This window comes from Eublepharis macularius, chromosome 2 (genome assembly GCF_028583425.1).
Source record: "Eublepharis macularius isolate TG4126 chromosome 2, MPM_Emac_v1.0, whole genome shotgun sequence".
Classification (NCBI taxonomy): domain Eukaryota; kingdom Metazoa; phylum Chordata; class Lepidosauria; order Squamata; family Eublepharidae; genus Eublepharis; species Eublepharis macularius.
This window is the reverse complement of record NC_072791.1, coordinates 46,582,598-46,600,083: the sequence shown is the minus strand read 5'-3', so window position 1 is coordinate 46,600,083 and position 17,486 is coordinate 46,582,598. Positions and strand designations below refer to the sequence as shown.

General features: G+C 42.4%; 1 protein-coding gene across 1 annotated transcript in view; it reads left to right on the top strand.

The window, feature by feature from the left end:
- Positions 1 to 10,363: 10,363 nt before the first annotated feature.
- VSX2 (visual system homeobox 2) overlaps positions 10,364 to 17,486 on the top strand; it is a 31,247-nt gene continuing 24,124 nt past the window's right edge. Inside the window, exons 1-3 of the mRNA XM_054972975.1 lie at positions 10,364 to 10,808; positions 12,001 to 12,085; positions 16,045 to 16,168. Of these exons, the coding sequence (XP_054828950.1) occupies positions 10,364 to 10,808; positions 12,001 to 12,085; positions 16,045 to 16,168 (654 nt within the window). The remainder of the gene's footprint in view (positions 10,809 to 12,000; positions 12,086 to 16,044; positions 16,169 to 17,486) is intronic.

Sequence of the window (17,486 nt, the reverse complement as noted above, 5' to 3'; positions counted from 1 at the left end):
AAAATTGACATCAATGAATTTCACATATACTCTGGAACACTATTTTGGCTACCATGGATGTTTGATCTCTAGATAATAATATCCCCCACAATGACAGCATACAAGCCTTTAGGAACACCATCTCCAATAACACCACAGCTGACCTTGCAACCAAGCTCTGTCAGTTTGTTCTCACCCACAACAACTTCAGATTTGGTGACGATTTATTTGTTCAGATCAATGTCACAACCACATGACACTACAGTATTGCCAACATTTTCATGGCAAACTTGGAACAGCACTTCCTCAGCTCCCACCCCTTCTTGTACTTGAGATTCACTGATGATATTTTTATCTTCTGGACACATCAGTAAGAAACACTGGAGAAATTTCAGCAGGTTTTCTGCATCTTCCAGCCACCATCAACCTGACTACAAATCAATCCACACAGGAAGTACATTTTCTAAGCACCACTGTACAAATAGATGATGGAAGCACAAAACCCAGCTTATACCTAAAACCAACTGATCACCAAACTTATCTACGCACCTCCCAAACACATCAAGCATTTCACTGTCTACAGCCCCCAAGATCTACACTACAGCTGCATATGCTCCAGTCTATCTAACGTAGATTCTCACCTCTAAAACAGAAATTTCTGGAATTACAATACCCACTGGGTGTATTAAGAAAACAGATTAACAAAACTAGAATGATAACGAGAGACAGTCTACTACAAGATAGGCCCAAACAAATCAATAACAGAATACCACTAGTAGTCACATAACAGTTCCCAGTTCAAAACAATTCAATGCATCATTCAACCTACAACCTATGCTGAACAATGATACTGTGCTCTCGCAGGCAGTAGGAGGCAAACCTTTTTTTGCTCATAGACAGCCTCCCAACCTTAAACAACTATTCACACACTTCCTAACATGAACACGAACTGTAGGACCAAGATGCCAACTCTGTCTCTATAATCATTCCAGTAATATAATCACTAGACCTAATAACACCAGCTATACCATATCAGGTTCATTCACTCATTCATCTTCCAACATTATATATGCCATCAAGTGTCAGCAATGCCCTTCAACTATATTAGATAAACAAGGCAGTCCCTTCACAAAAGAATGAATGGACATAAATCCAATATAAAAATCACAATATTCACAAACCAGTGGGAGAACATTTTAATCTTCTGGGACATTCCATTGCTGACTTAAGAGTAGCAGTTCTCAACAGAGAAAGTTCAAAGGAAAATTACAATACAAGATTGCTGAAACTGAGTTTATTTGCAAATTTGGAACAATAGAATTGAATTGAGAGATTGGATTTGAATTGAGACATTGGATTGAATTGAGACATTGGATTTTTTTTGTATTGCAGATGCTAATTTTCTGCACTTTGTACCTATCCTCTATCAAGCTAATTTCAACATATATTATAGCTAGCTTCCTGACACTCTAATTTGCAATACCCCTCCCACCCTCTGGATTAAAAAGACTGCTTCTTTTTCCCACTTCTGGTAGGGAACTTTAACTCTTAAAACCTGTCTTTATTTTGGCTTTTGGGAAGATGTTTCTGATACCCTTTAATTTGCTTGTTAATGTACACGTGTAGTGTACATTCAGGACCCCCCCCCCCCTTTACAGGTCTCTAGATGTTAGGGCTGCATTCCTTGATTAGTAATTGGATGGGAGACCTTCAACAAAGACCAGGGTTGCAGAGGCAGGCAATGGCAAGCCACCTCTGTTAGACTCTTGCCATGAAAACTCGCCAAGGGTTGCCATAAGTCAGCTGCGACACTCTCCACCACAAGCTACTAGAGAGGAAAAGTCATTGTATTCCATACAGTGCTTAGGATTATTCTGAAGAACTCAGTAGTTGCACTGAACATACATGCACATAATTGCCTATTCCTTAACTGCAGACAGTAAATGTCTGAAGATGTTTGCATTCTATCACTATTGTGAAATTAACATATTAAGTACACCTGTATTTTTAAAAAATGAAATGTTATAGTCACTTATTAACCTGTCCCACTTCAGAAGTTAATATACCACGCAGTAGGTAGCAAAGAGTCTTCAATAAAATACAGAGGAGAGTTTTTCTCATCCATGGTATGGTATGGTATGGTATGGTATGGTATGGTATGGTATGGTATGGTATGGTATGGTATGGTATGGTATGGTATGGTATGGTATGGTATGGTATGGTATGGTATGGTATGGTATGGACATCTTGATTTGCAAGATGTCATCTATGAAATATTTGAAGACATACTGTATTACAGAACTCCTAGACTGATGGGTCTTCAACATTCATGCCAAGACCCTTGTACAGCTGAAAATTAGATGATCTCCATGGCAACCATGGGATAGTCCCACATTCTTATGGGCCCTCTGCTTTACCTTTCTGCACTTGACTAAATTTTGATGGTCTTGTGACTGGAGGCATTTGAGGCCCTTGCTATGGTAAAACACTACTTGAAGACATGCAGCTCTATAGTACATTAACTAAGGAGCCATGTCTCAGTAGCAAACAAAACTCTGCCGGTAGCCATGTTGATCTGCAGTAGAACAGAGGATTTGAGTCTGGTGGTGCCCTAGAGACCAATAAGATTTTCAGGGTGTGAGTTTTCTAGAATCAAAATTCCTTTCTTCATGAAGAAGGGAGATTTAACTCTTGTAAACTTATACCCTGAAAATCTTGTTGGTCTCTAAGGTGCCACTGGACTCAAACCCTGCTGCTCTCCTACACAAATAATAACAACAACATAATAACATTAGATTTATATACCTCCCTTCAGGACAACTTAATGCCCACTCAGAGGGGTTTACAAAGTGTTATTATTACCCCACAACAATCACCCTGTGAGGTGGGTGGGGCTGAGAGAGCTCCAGAGAACTGTGACTCTCCCAAGGTCACCCAGCTGGCTTCAAGTGGAGGAGTGGGGAATCAAACCCTGCTCTCCAGATTAGAGTCCCGTGCTCTTAACCACTACACCAAACTGGCTCAAGTTGATGCTGTCGGCTAGGTGTGCCTTTGACCAGCTGTTTTGATTATGTAGTATATTTTTCTTGAAGAAGGCAGATCTTGCCATCTAATCCATGCTTTCATAACCTGTAGAACTGAGTGTTCTATGTGGATCTTCCTATGAAGACATCCCAGAAACTGCAGCCTGTTTGTTCCTGAATTAAAGGTTCTGGTGCATTCCATTAAAGCCCTTCAATATAGTCTAGGGCTTACTTGAAACTGCCTCGCCTTTTTTGAGACGCCATAGCAGCTGCCCTTGCTGACTCAGGCCCTTCTGCAACTACTTTTGCTTTGGGAGGTAAAAACATCTGCTGAAAGGAGCCAGGCCTTTACCACATTTGCCTGAGGCTATGGAATGACCTCCCAGAGGAGGTGAGTTCCTTTTACAAAACATTCTAGATATTTTGACCTCTCTGGTTAAGAAAGTGTATGGCCTGTTTGGTCATAAACTGCTAATGCTGTTCTTAACATATTTTTAATTTTGTGATTTCATTGGTGTCAATTTTTTATCCCTTTCATTTTGCTCTGTACTTTGAGCCTTGGAAATGTTGTACATAAAGATGTAAGCAAGCACCAGAGATTAGGGCTGTGCAATTTTCTCAATGGTCTAACCATTGTTAGCACTGCCCATGTAACTGACCTAATTTGAGGCATAGAGAAGCCAATGAAGGTAAAAGAGAATATTTGTCAAATTAACTATTGACCTTTGGGGGGACTCGGTAAAAGTATTCATTTTGAAAGACAAATCTATTGCTGGTAGAAATTCTCAGCTACTTGAAAGTATGAAGCCAAAGAATTCTTAATTGCCATTATTTATTATTGTTGTTGTTGCTGTATGTTATCACAGCCCACCAGATGTTTTGCCTGGAATTTTTTGGTCCTTGACCAACACAGATTTTATCCAAGAATTCAGGAATCAGTAATGTATTGCATTAATATGTGGTATTTTCCAAGTAGTGCAACTGTTTGCTATTGTCCAATGATTATCCTGACTACGCCGATATTACCTAGGTGATAGTCCTTTGGGAATTGCACCTAGTGGCCATTATATGTTTCTCCCAGAGACAGTGAACTTCAAATCTTAGATTTTGATATTTTATCTTTTCAGTGTCTTTTTCTTCAATTTGACTATAACCTGTGATTGCCTCATCAATCAGTTTGACCTTCTTACTTTCAGCCATAGTAATTTTTTGTTCTACCTTTTAACTGTTTGGATTTTGAAAATCCACAAGACCTTAAGTTTCTCGTTTTAATAACAATAACAAAAATAACATTCTATTTATATACTACCCTTCAGGACAATTTAACACCCACTCAGAGCGGTTTACAAAGTATGTTTTCATTATCCCCACAGCAATCACTCTTTTTTTTTTTAGGAATTATTATTATTGTATTTGCCCATTAGACTGAACTTATTCATGTCACCCTTTCAGGGCCATTGTAATTTATTTAAAAATTTAAATAAAGTAAATTTAAAAAATAATAAAATTACCTAACTGCACAGACAGAAAAAAAATACAGTCACTCTGTGAGGAAGGTTGGACTGAGAGAGCTCGGGAAGCGCTGTGACTGACCCAAGGTCACCCAGCTGGTTTCAAGTGGAGGAGTGGGGAATCAAACCCAGTTCTCCAGATTAGAGTCCTGCCATTCTTAACCACTACACCAAACCACTACACCAACTTTCTCTTATTTATGTTCCCACCAATATTCGTACTTTTTGTATAAATTCCAATGCACCATTGCAGCTACTTTATTATGGTAGTTTTTATAGTCAGATTGTGCAATGTCATTGCACCCACTGATGAGACTGTCAACTGTTTCATCCACTTTGTTACATAATCTACATTTGCTGACATTCATGGTCTTTTCAATTTTCACTTTCATACATTTCATTCTTAATGCCTGTTCTTGTGCAGCTAATATAAATCCTACTGACTCTTTTTTTAATATCCCATGTTAGCTATTTCCAGTTGTTTCTCTTACCAACTTTACCCTCAGTATTCTTCATGTATTGACCATATAGAGGTTTACATTGTCATGCCTCCATGCTTTTTTTAATGTTTCTTTCCTATATTCATCTTTTGTACCCTTAATTATTAATTATTCCTCCTCTGTAAACATCAGCCAGTATCTTCTCTTTGTTGCTCTTGCTGTAATCATTCAGTGTACTTTTTTCTTCTACTGTTGTTATTATTGTTGTTATTTTGCAGAAGTTGGTAGAGTATTATAATGAAGGATCCATATACTCTTATTTCTGAAGCTGCATTACTAAAATGTTGTGAAAGATTGTGTTTTCAGTTTTGATGAGAAAGCGAATATATTAAGGACGGAGGGTCAAGCCAAAAGTTTACTATTCACCCTAAGTTTTTCCCATCAGTGCCTCCCCTGCTCCCCCATTTTTTCTTGTTACAACTTCTTTAAGCAGGTGTGCTATAGAACATCATACACTAACAAGTGCCAACAAGTTCTTCTTGCTTTTTCTTATAGAAGTGCTGGATCTCACCAGCTGGCTCAGGTGGAGGCGCAGATTCCCCACCTATATCAGGGCACTTATGTGTCTGTTTCATGAACTTTCATAACACTGCTTGCTACACAGTTACAAAAAGAGGGAGTAAAAAATGTACCCGTTGCCTCCATATGAAGAGTTCAAGACAACGCAAGAGATCCTATGAAACGATCAAAGAATATGCCTAGATATCATTCTTGTGGTTTGCAGCCTATATAGTAAAGCCTGTATAGTAAAGACTTTCTAGATACTTTGCTTTTTTATATACACCAGAAAGTAGAGAACACAAGGAAAATAAATCTATACCCAAAGATTAAAAAGAGGAAATAATGTACCTGCATGAGCTTTGTTGCTTGTATATATTATCCTGTTCATTACATTTTCTACCAATTTTGTAATTCATACACATTATATTATTTGTGTGTATTATACTTTATGCATTTAATTAATTAATTAATGTATGCTATTTATAGTCTGCCATTGTCACTGAGATTCAAGGCAGATTACACAGTATAAGTCAATACGATCGACAGCTGGGACATTCAATAAACACTACAATAAAGTATGGATAGCAGAAATTTGAAAAACAACAAAAATGGGAATACAGAACTGAAAACCGTGCTGAAACAAAACACGAGCAATTTGACACATATTAAATGATGTGGAAACTACCTAGTAGGAACATTCTTACAGCAACAGAAAATATACAGTAGCAGAGAAGAGTTCCAAAGCATCTCTCTCAGCCATTTCCTTACAGCACAGCCATATTAGCTATTTTTAAAAGCCCTCCTGAATAATTCAGTTTTGCATAGTTTGCAGAAAGCCAGAAGAGTGAGAACTTTCTCGACCTCTTCAGGCAGGCCATTCTATAACATGGGAGCCGCTACAGAGAATGCATGACAACGTGCAGCTGCTGATTTTGCTGATTTATAGGGTGGCACCTGCAGAAGACCCTATTCAGATGAGCAAAGTTAATATAATGAAGCATAAGGATAGAGATTATCCCACAGATGTGAGGGGCCAAGGTCATGAAGGGCTTCGTATGTGATGGTGAAAACCTTGAATTGAGCTTGGTAACGGAAGGGTAGCCAATGGCGTGACTGCAGAATGGGAGTAATACCCATGCTGTACTTAGCTCCTGATAATAATTGAGCTGTGGCATTCTGCACCAAATGGAGTCTCTGAGATGATTTTGAAGGGAGACCAATCTAGAGTGCATTACAGTAGTCCAGTCTCAGTGTAACTGTGGGATGGATCCAGGTGGCCAGATTAGCTGTGTCAAGGTAGGGGGCCATCTTCTGGGCTAGACTAAGTTTGAAGAAGGCCTTTTTTGCAGCTTCTTTAACTTTCTTTTCTGGCAGCAATGCTGGATCCAGTATAACCCCCAGGTTCTTTACTGAGTCTGCAAGGGTCAGCTGAACCCCACTGAAAGTGGGCAGCACAATGAGTATCACTTCCATCTTATCTGTGTCCAGGTTTTAGTGTATTATTCTCAGGTTTTGTACTGTTGCTTTATGATTTCTATTGTTCTTATTGCATTGTTTCAAATTGTGTTATCTATCTTGAGTCACAGCAACAAAGGTGGACTATAAACGAAGTAAGTAAAAAATAAACAAAAACAAGTAAATAAACAAAAACAAATATAATAATGTTAAATATGTTTAAGCCTATTTTGATGGATTCTGACCACTGTCTTGATTCTGCGCTGCAAAATAGTTTGGTCCCTTACAAAAGAGCATTAAGGCTCTTTTGCAAACTATATAGTTCATTCCAGAGCCATTAACAGAACATCCAGTAGTCCTCCTGATTGCTTCATTCAAAGTTTATTGGTTAGCTGAACAACATTAAAGTGCATGATGCAATTACTTATTTAGCTGTCAGCAGGGGGCACCACTACTTAGCTCTGTTATAAAGAATCCTCAGGTTTTAAAAATGGCAAAGCAATTAAACAAACAACCTGCTAGACAGACCTAGAATGGCACATGTGGGTGTTGAAGGCTTGGTGTGCTCTTGAGTTATGGTTAATAAACTGGCAGGGAGATTTCCAAAGTAGCCTTTAGGGTCTTAGGCAGAGATTTCTCCCAGTACTCTTTGATATATCTTTATTGGTATGCCAGCCATCATAGCTAGATGATTTTTATATGTGAAAATTGCACTCTACAACTGAATTGAATATGGGATCCAGTGGCAAATACTGTGATCTGAAAGCAAAACGATATGTCATATGTGGATCAAATGTCTGAACCTTTTGGAGCCTAGGAATACACCAAACAACTGTCAAGTTCAAACAACTTCCCTGAGCTCCTTTGAGGAAGAGCAGGATTTTAAAACAACCTAATAAATAAATTTAGCTTCATTTTTAATATAACTTTGTATCTAGACCTCGTGGTTATAGATAAGAAACCAAGAACATGATGTCTTAGAAAGTTCAGAATAGACAGGTATTCCAAGGATCATTCTTTGTCTCATCTTATGGTCTTTTAAAATGACTTTGCCCTAATAGAAAGGAGCAGAAACTCTATAAATCTTTGAGTGATTGATGCCACTCTGTTTTTGTGGTTACTGACTCATATAGGGCATATATACATTCATAGTGATACTATTTACTTTGACACAAGGAGGGAGGAGATGAAAGCATGGTTAAGCTGACAGAAGATTTTGGGAATCCTCGTTGTGTTAGGACAAAGATAGAAATTACTAGAATAAAAATGTACAGTCAGTTGTCCCCTTTCTATCAAAAGTTGTGCACAATGCTTTTATTATTTCTTACAACACCCTGATAGTTCAATCATGGAGAGAAGATTCAGGTCACAGAAGACAAAGATCTTACATGGAACTTGTATCTAATGGTGTGAACCCCATGTGCAGTTTCTCAAGCGTGATGAATGCATGTGTGTCTGTTTCATGTCATTTCCTACATAGAAATAACTTCCAGGTAGGAATTTTTATAAGTGAATGAAAGGCAAAGGTCCCCAACGTGGCAAAAAACAGGAGGTTCATTTTGTATAATTGTAGCATATGACAAGAGATGTCAGCTGGATCCAAGCAGAAAGTGTATCAGGAGGGGGGGGTGCTTTCTCCACTTGTCCTCTTATGAAATGTAAGGATTTAGTTAACACGTGTTTAAGAAGCAGGGTCTCACACACCCAGCTCTTTCCTTTGAGTCCAGAATATGGTTCTGTTCTTCCGGTTTCAAATCTGAATCTTTTCTATACTTGTGGGTAACTTTCAGCTAAACTTTTAGTTCAAGGTGGAAGCTCAGTGAAGTATATTTGCAAAGTACCAATAAAATTTTTGGGATTTAAAAAACAAAGAAATTATTTGAATCTGATTTGGTTAAACGCTATGTTAAATTATTTTTTTAAAAATATATTAAATTCAGATTAATATCTGATTTCATCAAAGGAGATGTGTTGAAAACCTATTTTACAAAATATCATTCATTTTTTGATGGGGTGAGTGGCTAATCTTTAAATTCATGGAAATGTTCAATTCAAATTCTATTTTAAAAATAAATTGTTTCATTGCAATTGATTCCTATGTATGTATTTTGTCAATATATATATTTTGGTTGCAAAATTCCATGTTTAATGCTCGCATTTGGTTTTCCTTCCATTTTTTTTCCTGGAGGAATGTTATTTTTTTAAAGTATTAATTCCTGTTCTAGAAAGCTAATTACATCAAGACAAGAAATGCATTTAGATGTTTTGTTTTGTGTTGGCCAGAATACCTCTTAATTGGGCTTTCTTCCATGTTGATCTCATACTCGCATCCAGTCACAACAGTAATTGTAAATTTTATTTTGCTGTACCCTGTCCTAAGAACGACACTCAAATTACACTCGTTTTGTGGGTTATGCTCACTGCGAACGCATCCTCTCATGCCATTTAAGAGAACGAATTTCCAAACTCTGAGAATCTATCTTCTATAATGAGTATTTATGGTAATCTTCTAGTATTTTGAAAGCAGTGGCTTTTCCCCAACACCACAGAAAGCATAGTTAGGTGGGCCAGCGGTAACCCATTCGGATCGAAATCAGGAAATGTGGACTCTGTAAAGGATACTCGTGGCAAAATTTGTGGCGACAACCCCCCTCCTCTGCCAAGTGTGCCATTAATTCCAACTGTTTGGAATTTGTACCTAGAGAGGATGGGGAGAGGGATAAGAATTGGAATTTGAATAGCCTTCGAAGATCTGGAATGATTTCATTGGTGAACTGGAGGGGGGGGGTCCTCCTCTGCCGCTCGCAGCCGTCTCTTGGGACGCGGGTTTGGTGCCGCTCTCCCCTTCCTCCCGGGGGTCCCCCGTCCTGCTCTTGAGCTCCCCAGCGAAGGAGCCTGCAAAACGCGCCCGGCCGGTCCAGCCCTCCAAATTCAACAGGTGCCCCTCTGAGTCGGGCGCCGCCGCTGCGTCACCCCTCCGCCCGCCAGCACTAGGGGACGCCTCGCCCTCCCCGTCGCGCGTCCTCCAGCTCCAGCCTCCCTCAGAGCCCCTTTGACAGACAGACACCTACCTGTCACAGCCTCGTCGGCTCCGCGCCCACCGTCCTCAGGCGCCCTCGGGCGGGCGGGCGGGAGACTCGGCAGGCGACTCCCCCGCCGCGCAGCGCCGCTCAGTCCCTCCAGGGGGCCCCGCTCGGCGCAGCTGCCCAGGCGCCCCTTGACGGCCCCCCCCCCCCGCGCCTCCTTCGGCTTTTCGGAATTCCTAATCGCGGCCGGCCCCTGTGATTGGCTGCTCGGCTCTGACCCCGCGCGGGCTCCGGGCTGGGCGTATAAAAGGGCCTGAGGCGGGGGCTCCCGAGCATTCCCGGAGCGGGCACCAGGGACCGGCTGCGGCATGACGGGCAAGGCGGGCGAGGCGCTGGCCCACGGCCTGCCCAGCAAGCCCAAAGCCCCCGACGGCGCGCCGCCTCCGCCGGCCTCGGGCCAGCCGGGGGCAGGGGCGGCGGCGGCCCCGGGGGCCAAGCCCGCCTCGACCCCCACGGCGCCGCGCTGCACTGGCTTCGGCATCCAGGAGATCTTGGGCTTGAACAAGGAGCCGCCTCCTCACCCGCGCGCCGCCCTGGACTCCCTGCCCGCCGGGCACCTGCTGGCGGCCCGCTCGGTCCTCAGCCCCGCCGGCGTGGGCGGCGTGGGCATGGGGTTGCTGAGCGCCGGCTCTCTGCCCGGCTTCTACGGGCAGCCCACCTTCCTGGAGGTGCTGGCCGACCCGCCCAGCGTCCACCTGCAGCCGCTGGGCCGAGTCCCCGCGCAGCTGGACACCAGCCAGACGGCCAGCTCAGGTAGCGCTCCCGGCGCCAGGCGGGGGAGGAGGGCAGGGCGAGGAGCGCCCCTCGACGGCTCTGGGGAGGGGATCGCGGCGGCCCGGCCTGGCCCGGCCCGGCCCGCCTGCCGGCGGGTGGAACTTCCCCGCAGCGGGGCACCTGCCTGGGCCAGCGTAGCCTCTTCGGTCACCCTGGCCAGGCGCTGCATATTTACTCCCGAGGTGTTCTCCCTCGCCCAGCTGAAAGTAGCACCGTCCAAACTAATCTCGTTGACGGAGGCAAAAGAGGAGAGTTATTGAGATCCGCGATGGAGTGCTGGGGAGACCAGATTCGAATCCATTTCGAATCCCCCCGGTCTCCTCCCTCCTGAGCTCGACAGATGAGATCGAAATGTGGGCCAGGAGGTGCTCTGGAGGCGAGCGCGCTTTCCAAGGACAAGGCTCCGATTTATTTGAATAAACCCCAAGGAAATACAACGAAATAAGCATTTTTAAAAAGTAAAGAAAGCCAGAACCCAGAAAAATCCCAGTAAAAACCTGGATAGAAATTAAAAGAAACGATGGGCAGCTATTGATGCCCGGAGAGGCCAGTATCTATTTAAGGGCATCTAATAACCCCCCGTGGACGAGACCTGTCCCTCTCCTTAAACTTCAGGTTTTTATCTGACTGATCCTATAAATATAGAACAGATTCAAGGGGTAATAAGAGGCAGGCAAGGTTCCGGAGATCTCCTAGATGCAGGTTTGGAGGTTTCATTTCTAAAACTCGTTCCTGTCCGCCTGTCAAACTTCCGAGCTTTGGGGGGCGTTAGGCTGCCTCCTCCTCCTCCTTTTTAATCCCCCCACTTTTATCATCTTAAACTGAAAAACGGAAAGAAGGTCAGACAAACCGCTGGCTTGGAAATAAAACTGGGATCCCCACCTAGGAGGGAGAATGGAGACGCTGTTGCCGCCGTTCAGGAAAATGAGCCCGAAGAGAGCGAAGAAACCCCCCGAGGAAACGAAATCCAAGCCGAGCCAACGAAAAATGCCCCCCAGTGACCCGATCCGGGCGAGTTAGCGCCAAGGCCCGAGCGGGAGACCCCCTCCGCCGGCGAAGTACCCCCGTTCGCGAGCTCTGGCAGGCTGCAGCGTCTGGGGAGCCGGGCGGGGAGATGCCCCCTACGCCGCCGCCGCCCTCCCCATCCAACGCTGCCTCTTTCTGTCCCCAGATTCCGAGGACGTTTCCTCCAGCGACAGGAAAATGTCCAAATCCTCCTTGAACCAGAGCAAGAAGCGGAAGAAGAGACGGCACAGGTAAGCCGCCGGCCGGCCGGCAGGGAGAGGCTTTGGGGGGCCACCCCGTCCGTACCGCTAGGCCCCTCGCCCGTCCATCCGACCAGGCCGATTGAACCAGAATCGCGCGGGGGGGGGGGAAGGAGCGGGGCTGCCAGGGGGGCGGCCCGAGGGCGTCCGCCTCTGAATTCAGTCGCGTCTGAACCAGAGACGCCGAGCCCAGATCGACTCCCAGACCAGGTTTCGTATCGTTTTCATTTTCACCGGCTAACAAAAGAGGCGGAAGGAATCGTTCCCGACCCGGGCTATCTGCCCCGCTTTCCCTTTCCCCAAGGAGCTGCGACAGTCCTCATTCCCAGGGGGAGGCAATCTACTTGCCTGGTCGAGCGATCCGCTGTCAAAAGACGCAGCGCCGAAGGAGTTGTCCGCGGGGGCCGCTGGTGTTGCTGGCTCTCCGGCGATCTTTCGGGCTGCGCTCTTCTGATTTTTTTTTAAAAAAGGCATTTTGGGGGTGGTGGGATGGGGTCTACAGCGGCCATTAAAAGGTGAAGACTGCGCCTACCCCTACAACGATCTCACACAATGCCTCATATAGCTGGCACCTGCTCCGGGATGTTGGATCAACAGGGGCATAATTCGATTGCCGAAGGGGTTTTGCAACTGATGATTTGTTTTGTTTCCAGTTTTGAGGGGACATTTTTTTGTGGCATTGCTGGCTCCTGATTAGCAAGAAGGTGTTTTAAGTGTCCCCAAACTGAGGGGAAAGGAGAGGAGAAAGTGACCAGGTCTCACAAGAAAGGCCCTCCTTTCCCCTGTCTGCTACAGGCTGAGTGGGCAACCTTGGCCCTGTCATTTTGCCTTCCTTTAAAGGAAATTGACCTGGTCTTCTTTCCTGAGGAAATTAAATGGCAGTAGTCTGCAAGGCTCTCCCTAGACAACCAACAACAATTCTGATATTTTCTGAATTCAACACAAAGGAGAGAGACCAACATCCATTTATCCGATCATAGTCATAATTAGACTAATCCCTAAAATGCAGAATGTGTGGATTAAGAAAATGTCCCTGGTAAAGGCCGGCTGAGGACTCAGACTTTTTCCTTTCAAAGATCACTGGTCCAAACAAATGTGGCAAGCAGTTGCTAAGAGAGTGAATTCAAGATCTAGATTAAGGTTAGAATTGGGGTACATTTCATATTGGAATTGGAATATAGCTGGACCAGAATCTGAGAAGTCAGGCACTGGAGTTGTTCATTATTTCAATTTGTCATTGAAATTTTCTTTTTCTTGTTCAGTATATCTGATTTTTTAAAAAATGCCCTTATTTGTCCTTCAGCAAGTAAACACAGAGTAGAGAGGAACTAAAAATCTCTCAAGTATATAAATCCCCCCCTAAAGGGTAACTGGTTTTCTTTAAACAAAAGGAACTAATGGAGGAGATAATTTAAAAACAAAATTTAAGGCTGAATTACAACCAGGTAAATTCTGCCAGTTGTTTTTAACAGCAAATCTGTCTGTTGAGAAAAATTATAGACCCATTCCCCAATTCCCCAAATCCTAAGGATGCACAATGAGAGTTTTCAATTTGCCCAGAAAGAAAGAAACTGAATGGTTAAACAAGCTTTCTACCATCCATATTGGCTGTGTTTCTGTGAGGACTAGAGCAAAGATGGCTTAAGAAAATTTGCAGATATAAAAGGAAATCTAAATAAAGGGTTGATTGCAGAAGAGTTCTCTTGTATTAACAAGTATCTTTTGTTAACACTGTTATTGATCTGGTACAATCTTTTAGATTTTAAATGCCGGGAGGTATTTCAACAGCATCTTGGCTGTTCTATTGGGAGCGTATAAATTCTTTACAATACATTTTGTTTTATTTTAGTGACCTGACCTATATTTTGTTCTCTTTTTTGAAGATGTATTTTTTCATGCTTTAAACTCACGCTATTATATTGTGTTGGAATGTAGATTACTTCCTAGGTAGATTGGCCATAGAACTGGTGGATTTCTAAGATTCAGAAATTTGTCAGGGTAGCCTGATATTGGTTCAAATTTGCAGTACAACAAGAACATGGAAGAAAGCTGTAACACACTCTCCTCTGCTAGCGTCATCCCTTGGTGTTGTGTTTTCATTTGTTTTTGCTCGCAGATGCTGTTTGGATGTATTTGTTTGTGTTTCCAATGTGGGATGTACAGACTAAGGGGAAGGGAGCGCTCTTTGTAAAATGCGTTCTTTCCAAGAGGTAAAGTCAAGAGGATGTTTACTGTCCTATTGGCAACACAGTGGAGCTAAGCTTGACTCTGGTGCTGGCAGCAGTTGCATCACACACATGTCAGGAATCTCTTTGATGCTTGGGTCTCTTGCATATATAGGATTAGCAGATGAGGAAGGGCAAGTATTTTCAGAATGTTAGGAGATGAAAAACTGAGAACCATGTTACTCCCTACCTGTTTTCTCAGTATAAACATCTAAGTACTATTTACTGGTCATTGGAACTGAAAGAAGTTTCCTTATAAAATGTGAATTTAAATACTGGATTTCTAAAAAAAAAAAAGAAACAAAACAAAAAACCCTGCAGAAAAACAAGCTTTATACCTCACCATAAAATCCAGCCTTCAGCATAAAAGTGAGGGTCAGGAGAAAAACCTAAGTTTCTCTACATCAGACCATGATGTTTGATACTGGAAATGATATGTTTTTTTAAAAGAACTATGGACGGCTATAATTGGATTTACATTTGATGGATATGGCCAGTTTTGAAAAATCTTTTGTGATGTTTTTGTTTCAGGACTAGCACGCATGCGGCAGTTGTGATGTTACATTTGATAAAAGGAAATATAATGCTCTTTAACCCACAGTGGTTATTATGATTGTAGTATCCACTGGCCAGCTTCCTTATGGTTCTTGTTATTACTGTTTAGAACATTTCTATGCTCTCTCTCCAGAGAACCTGCCCAAAGTGGCTTGTAAATATGCTATATAGGAAAATATGAAACTAAAGAATACAGCTTCGTTTTAATGAGCTCAAGGACCAACACAGATGTATTAGTCCAAGGAACTTTGTGTTAGCACCCTAGTCCCAAACACATTTATTTAGAAATGATCTCAAAGGAGTTTACTTCCAAATAAGGGTGGTTGGGATCACATTCTGGATGAGAAATTCTACTTACATTAAAATACGTAAGGACTATCTTTATACATGATTCACGTATTTTTCTCTGGGTTCTTAGCAGAAGAGTGGGCTACTAATAGAATAAAATTCCGTTAGCCTCAAGTTTTGTTGGACGGATTGGACAGACGTGTGTGTAATCTGACTTGGGTCTCAGTGAGAAAGGCGGATTATAAATAAATCATTGGGTGGGGGATTTATACGAGCTGGTGATTTCCCCACAATTAAATTTTTAATAGTTTCTCTTAGAAATAGATTGGTTTTGTGACAGAAGGAATATGGAGAAGGACTGCCCAATAGTGCAATCCTGTAATGGATATAAAAGGGAGTGACTCTGTTGCACTGTAAAAAGATGGAATGTGATGTGGAGACTGCCCATAACATTTTGCGTTTTTAGAAAACTTTCTGAACCCTTTTCTTTCTCTTCCTCACTTTAAGCAATACTTCATTTGTCAACTTTGCTATTCCTTCTCTCTGTGATTTGTGAATATGGACAGTCTCCATTTGTTTCAATGGGAAGGATTTAAACAGTACTTGACTCCCCCATTGAAATCAATAGCACTGAAAGGTGGGAATCTCATTGAGTGAAATGAGCAGGAAAAAATAGATCATGTTCACTGTGATTTGTCATCACCAGGAAATATATATAATAATATTTTCACTTCTGATGGCTTTCCTTACCCTAGGGTTTGCCTTGCTATAGAGCATATTTTAACCACTTTCTTAGCTTTTCCTTTCATTCTCCACCAATTCACTATTTGGAATTTCAGTTTTGCTTTTACTTTTTTCATCAGTGAGTTTTACTCCCTTCAGGACAATCTTCACGTCCTATCAACTGGAGGAGTTGGAAAAAGCCTTCAATGAGGCCCATTATCCTGATGTCTATGCAAGGGAGATGCTGGCTATGAAAACAGAACTTCCTGAAGACAGGATACAGGTAATCACACTGCTACGAGACGACAGAGTGACGCGGCACTCATTTTCTTTTCAGTATTCTTTACTGCCTTCAGGAAGGACAATATACCTTTTAATACAAATGTGCTGGATTACGCTGAATACTCCTTTAAATCTTGCTACCAACATAGCCAAAAACTGTGCATTAAAAATGATTAATTGGTGTACATGTAAAGTAGAGGGAAACCGCATGTATTTTTTAACAAAAAATTATCTTGTATATTCAGCGAGAGCTTAACTGGACTTGCCCAGCATTAACCAATGGCAGCTTTACAGCCTGTGACAAGCACCTCTGCTGGCAAGCAAATGCAAGGTCATGACCAGTGCTGGCACATTAGCACCTGAACTGACCCTGTTTGCTATGCCAGTATAGTTATGCCAGTGTGGGGAGTTCAGGTAGTTTTCAAGAGTATCTTGTGGAATTGGACACAGCAGAGAGTCTTAATAACAACACCAACTAACAAGTGCCATTATTATTTTATTTATTATTATGGGACAGGACTGGACAAAACTTCATAGCAACCTAAAAAGCATTCCTGCTGCTCAGAGTCAGCTTAACAGGTGCAGTGCCTAAAATATGAAGGGCAAGATAGTGGCGGCTTTCACACATGTCGAATAATGCACTTTAGCAATTACTTTGCAAATGGATTTTCCTGTTTCACACAGGAAAATCCATTTGCAAACAGTTGCTGAACTGTATTGAAAGTGCATTATCCAACATGTGTGACAGTAGTCTTTCAGAGTGCAGTACTAAGAAGAGTGACTCCAGCCTAAATCCATTGATTTCAATGGGTTCACACTGCTGTAACATTGCACAGGATTGCACTGTTAGTGGTGGGATTAATTTGCAACTAGCATGCAGCATATAGTAGGATGGATATACTCTACTTTCCTCTTCCAGGATATAATTATAGCTATATCAACAGCTGTTTCACATTTCATCTCAGCTGTGATCAGGGTATAGGCAATTTAAAGACTCACTTTTGGGATTGCAAAGGAAGGGCAATGTTGGAAAATTATGAACAATCCTAAAAAAACCACAAAACTTTGCTGGGTTTATAGTTGTCTGAATCATGTTAAGAACTGGTGATGGAAATCAGTCATTATGCCGTAATCTTTCCCCACTTACATTACCAACCCAACATCCATCCATGTCATCTTTTAAAAAAATTTGCATTAATGGTGTTCAGAGACTACTCCTATTCTCCCCTTCTTTTGTTATGTACACTTCAGATATTTGCATACTGTTTCCCCAACATCCTTTGGGCCCTCACCTTCTCATAGCACCCTCCCCCAGTTAG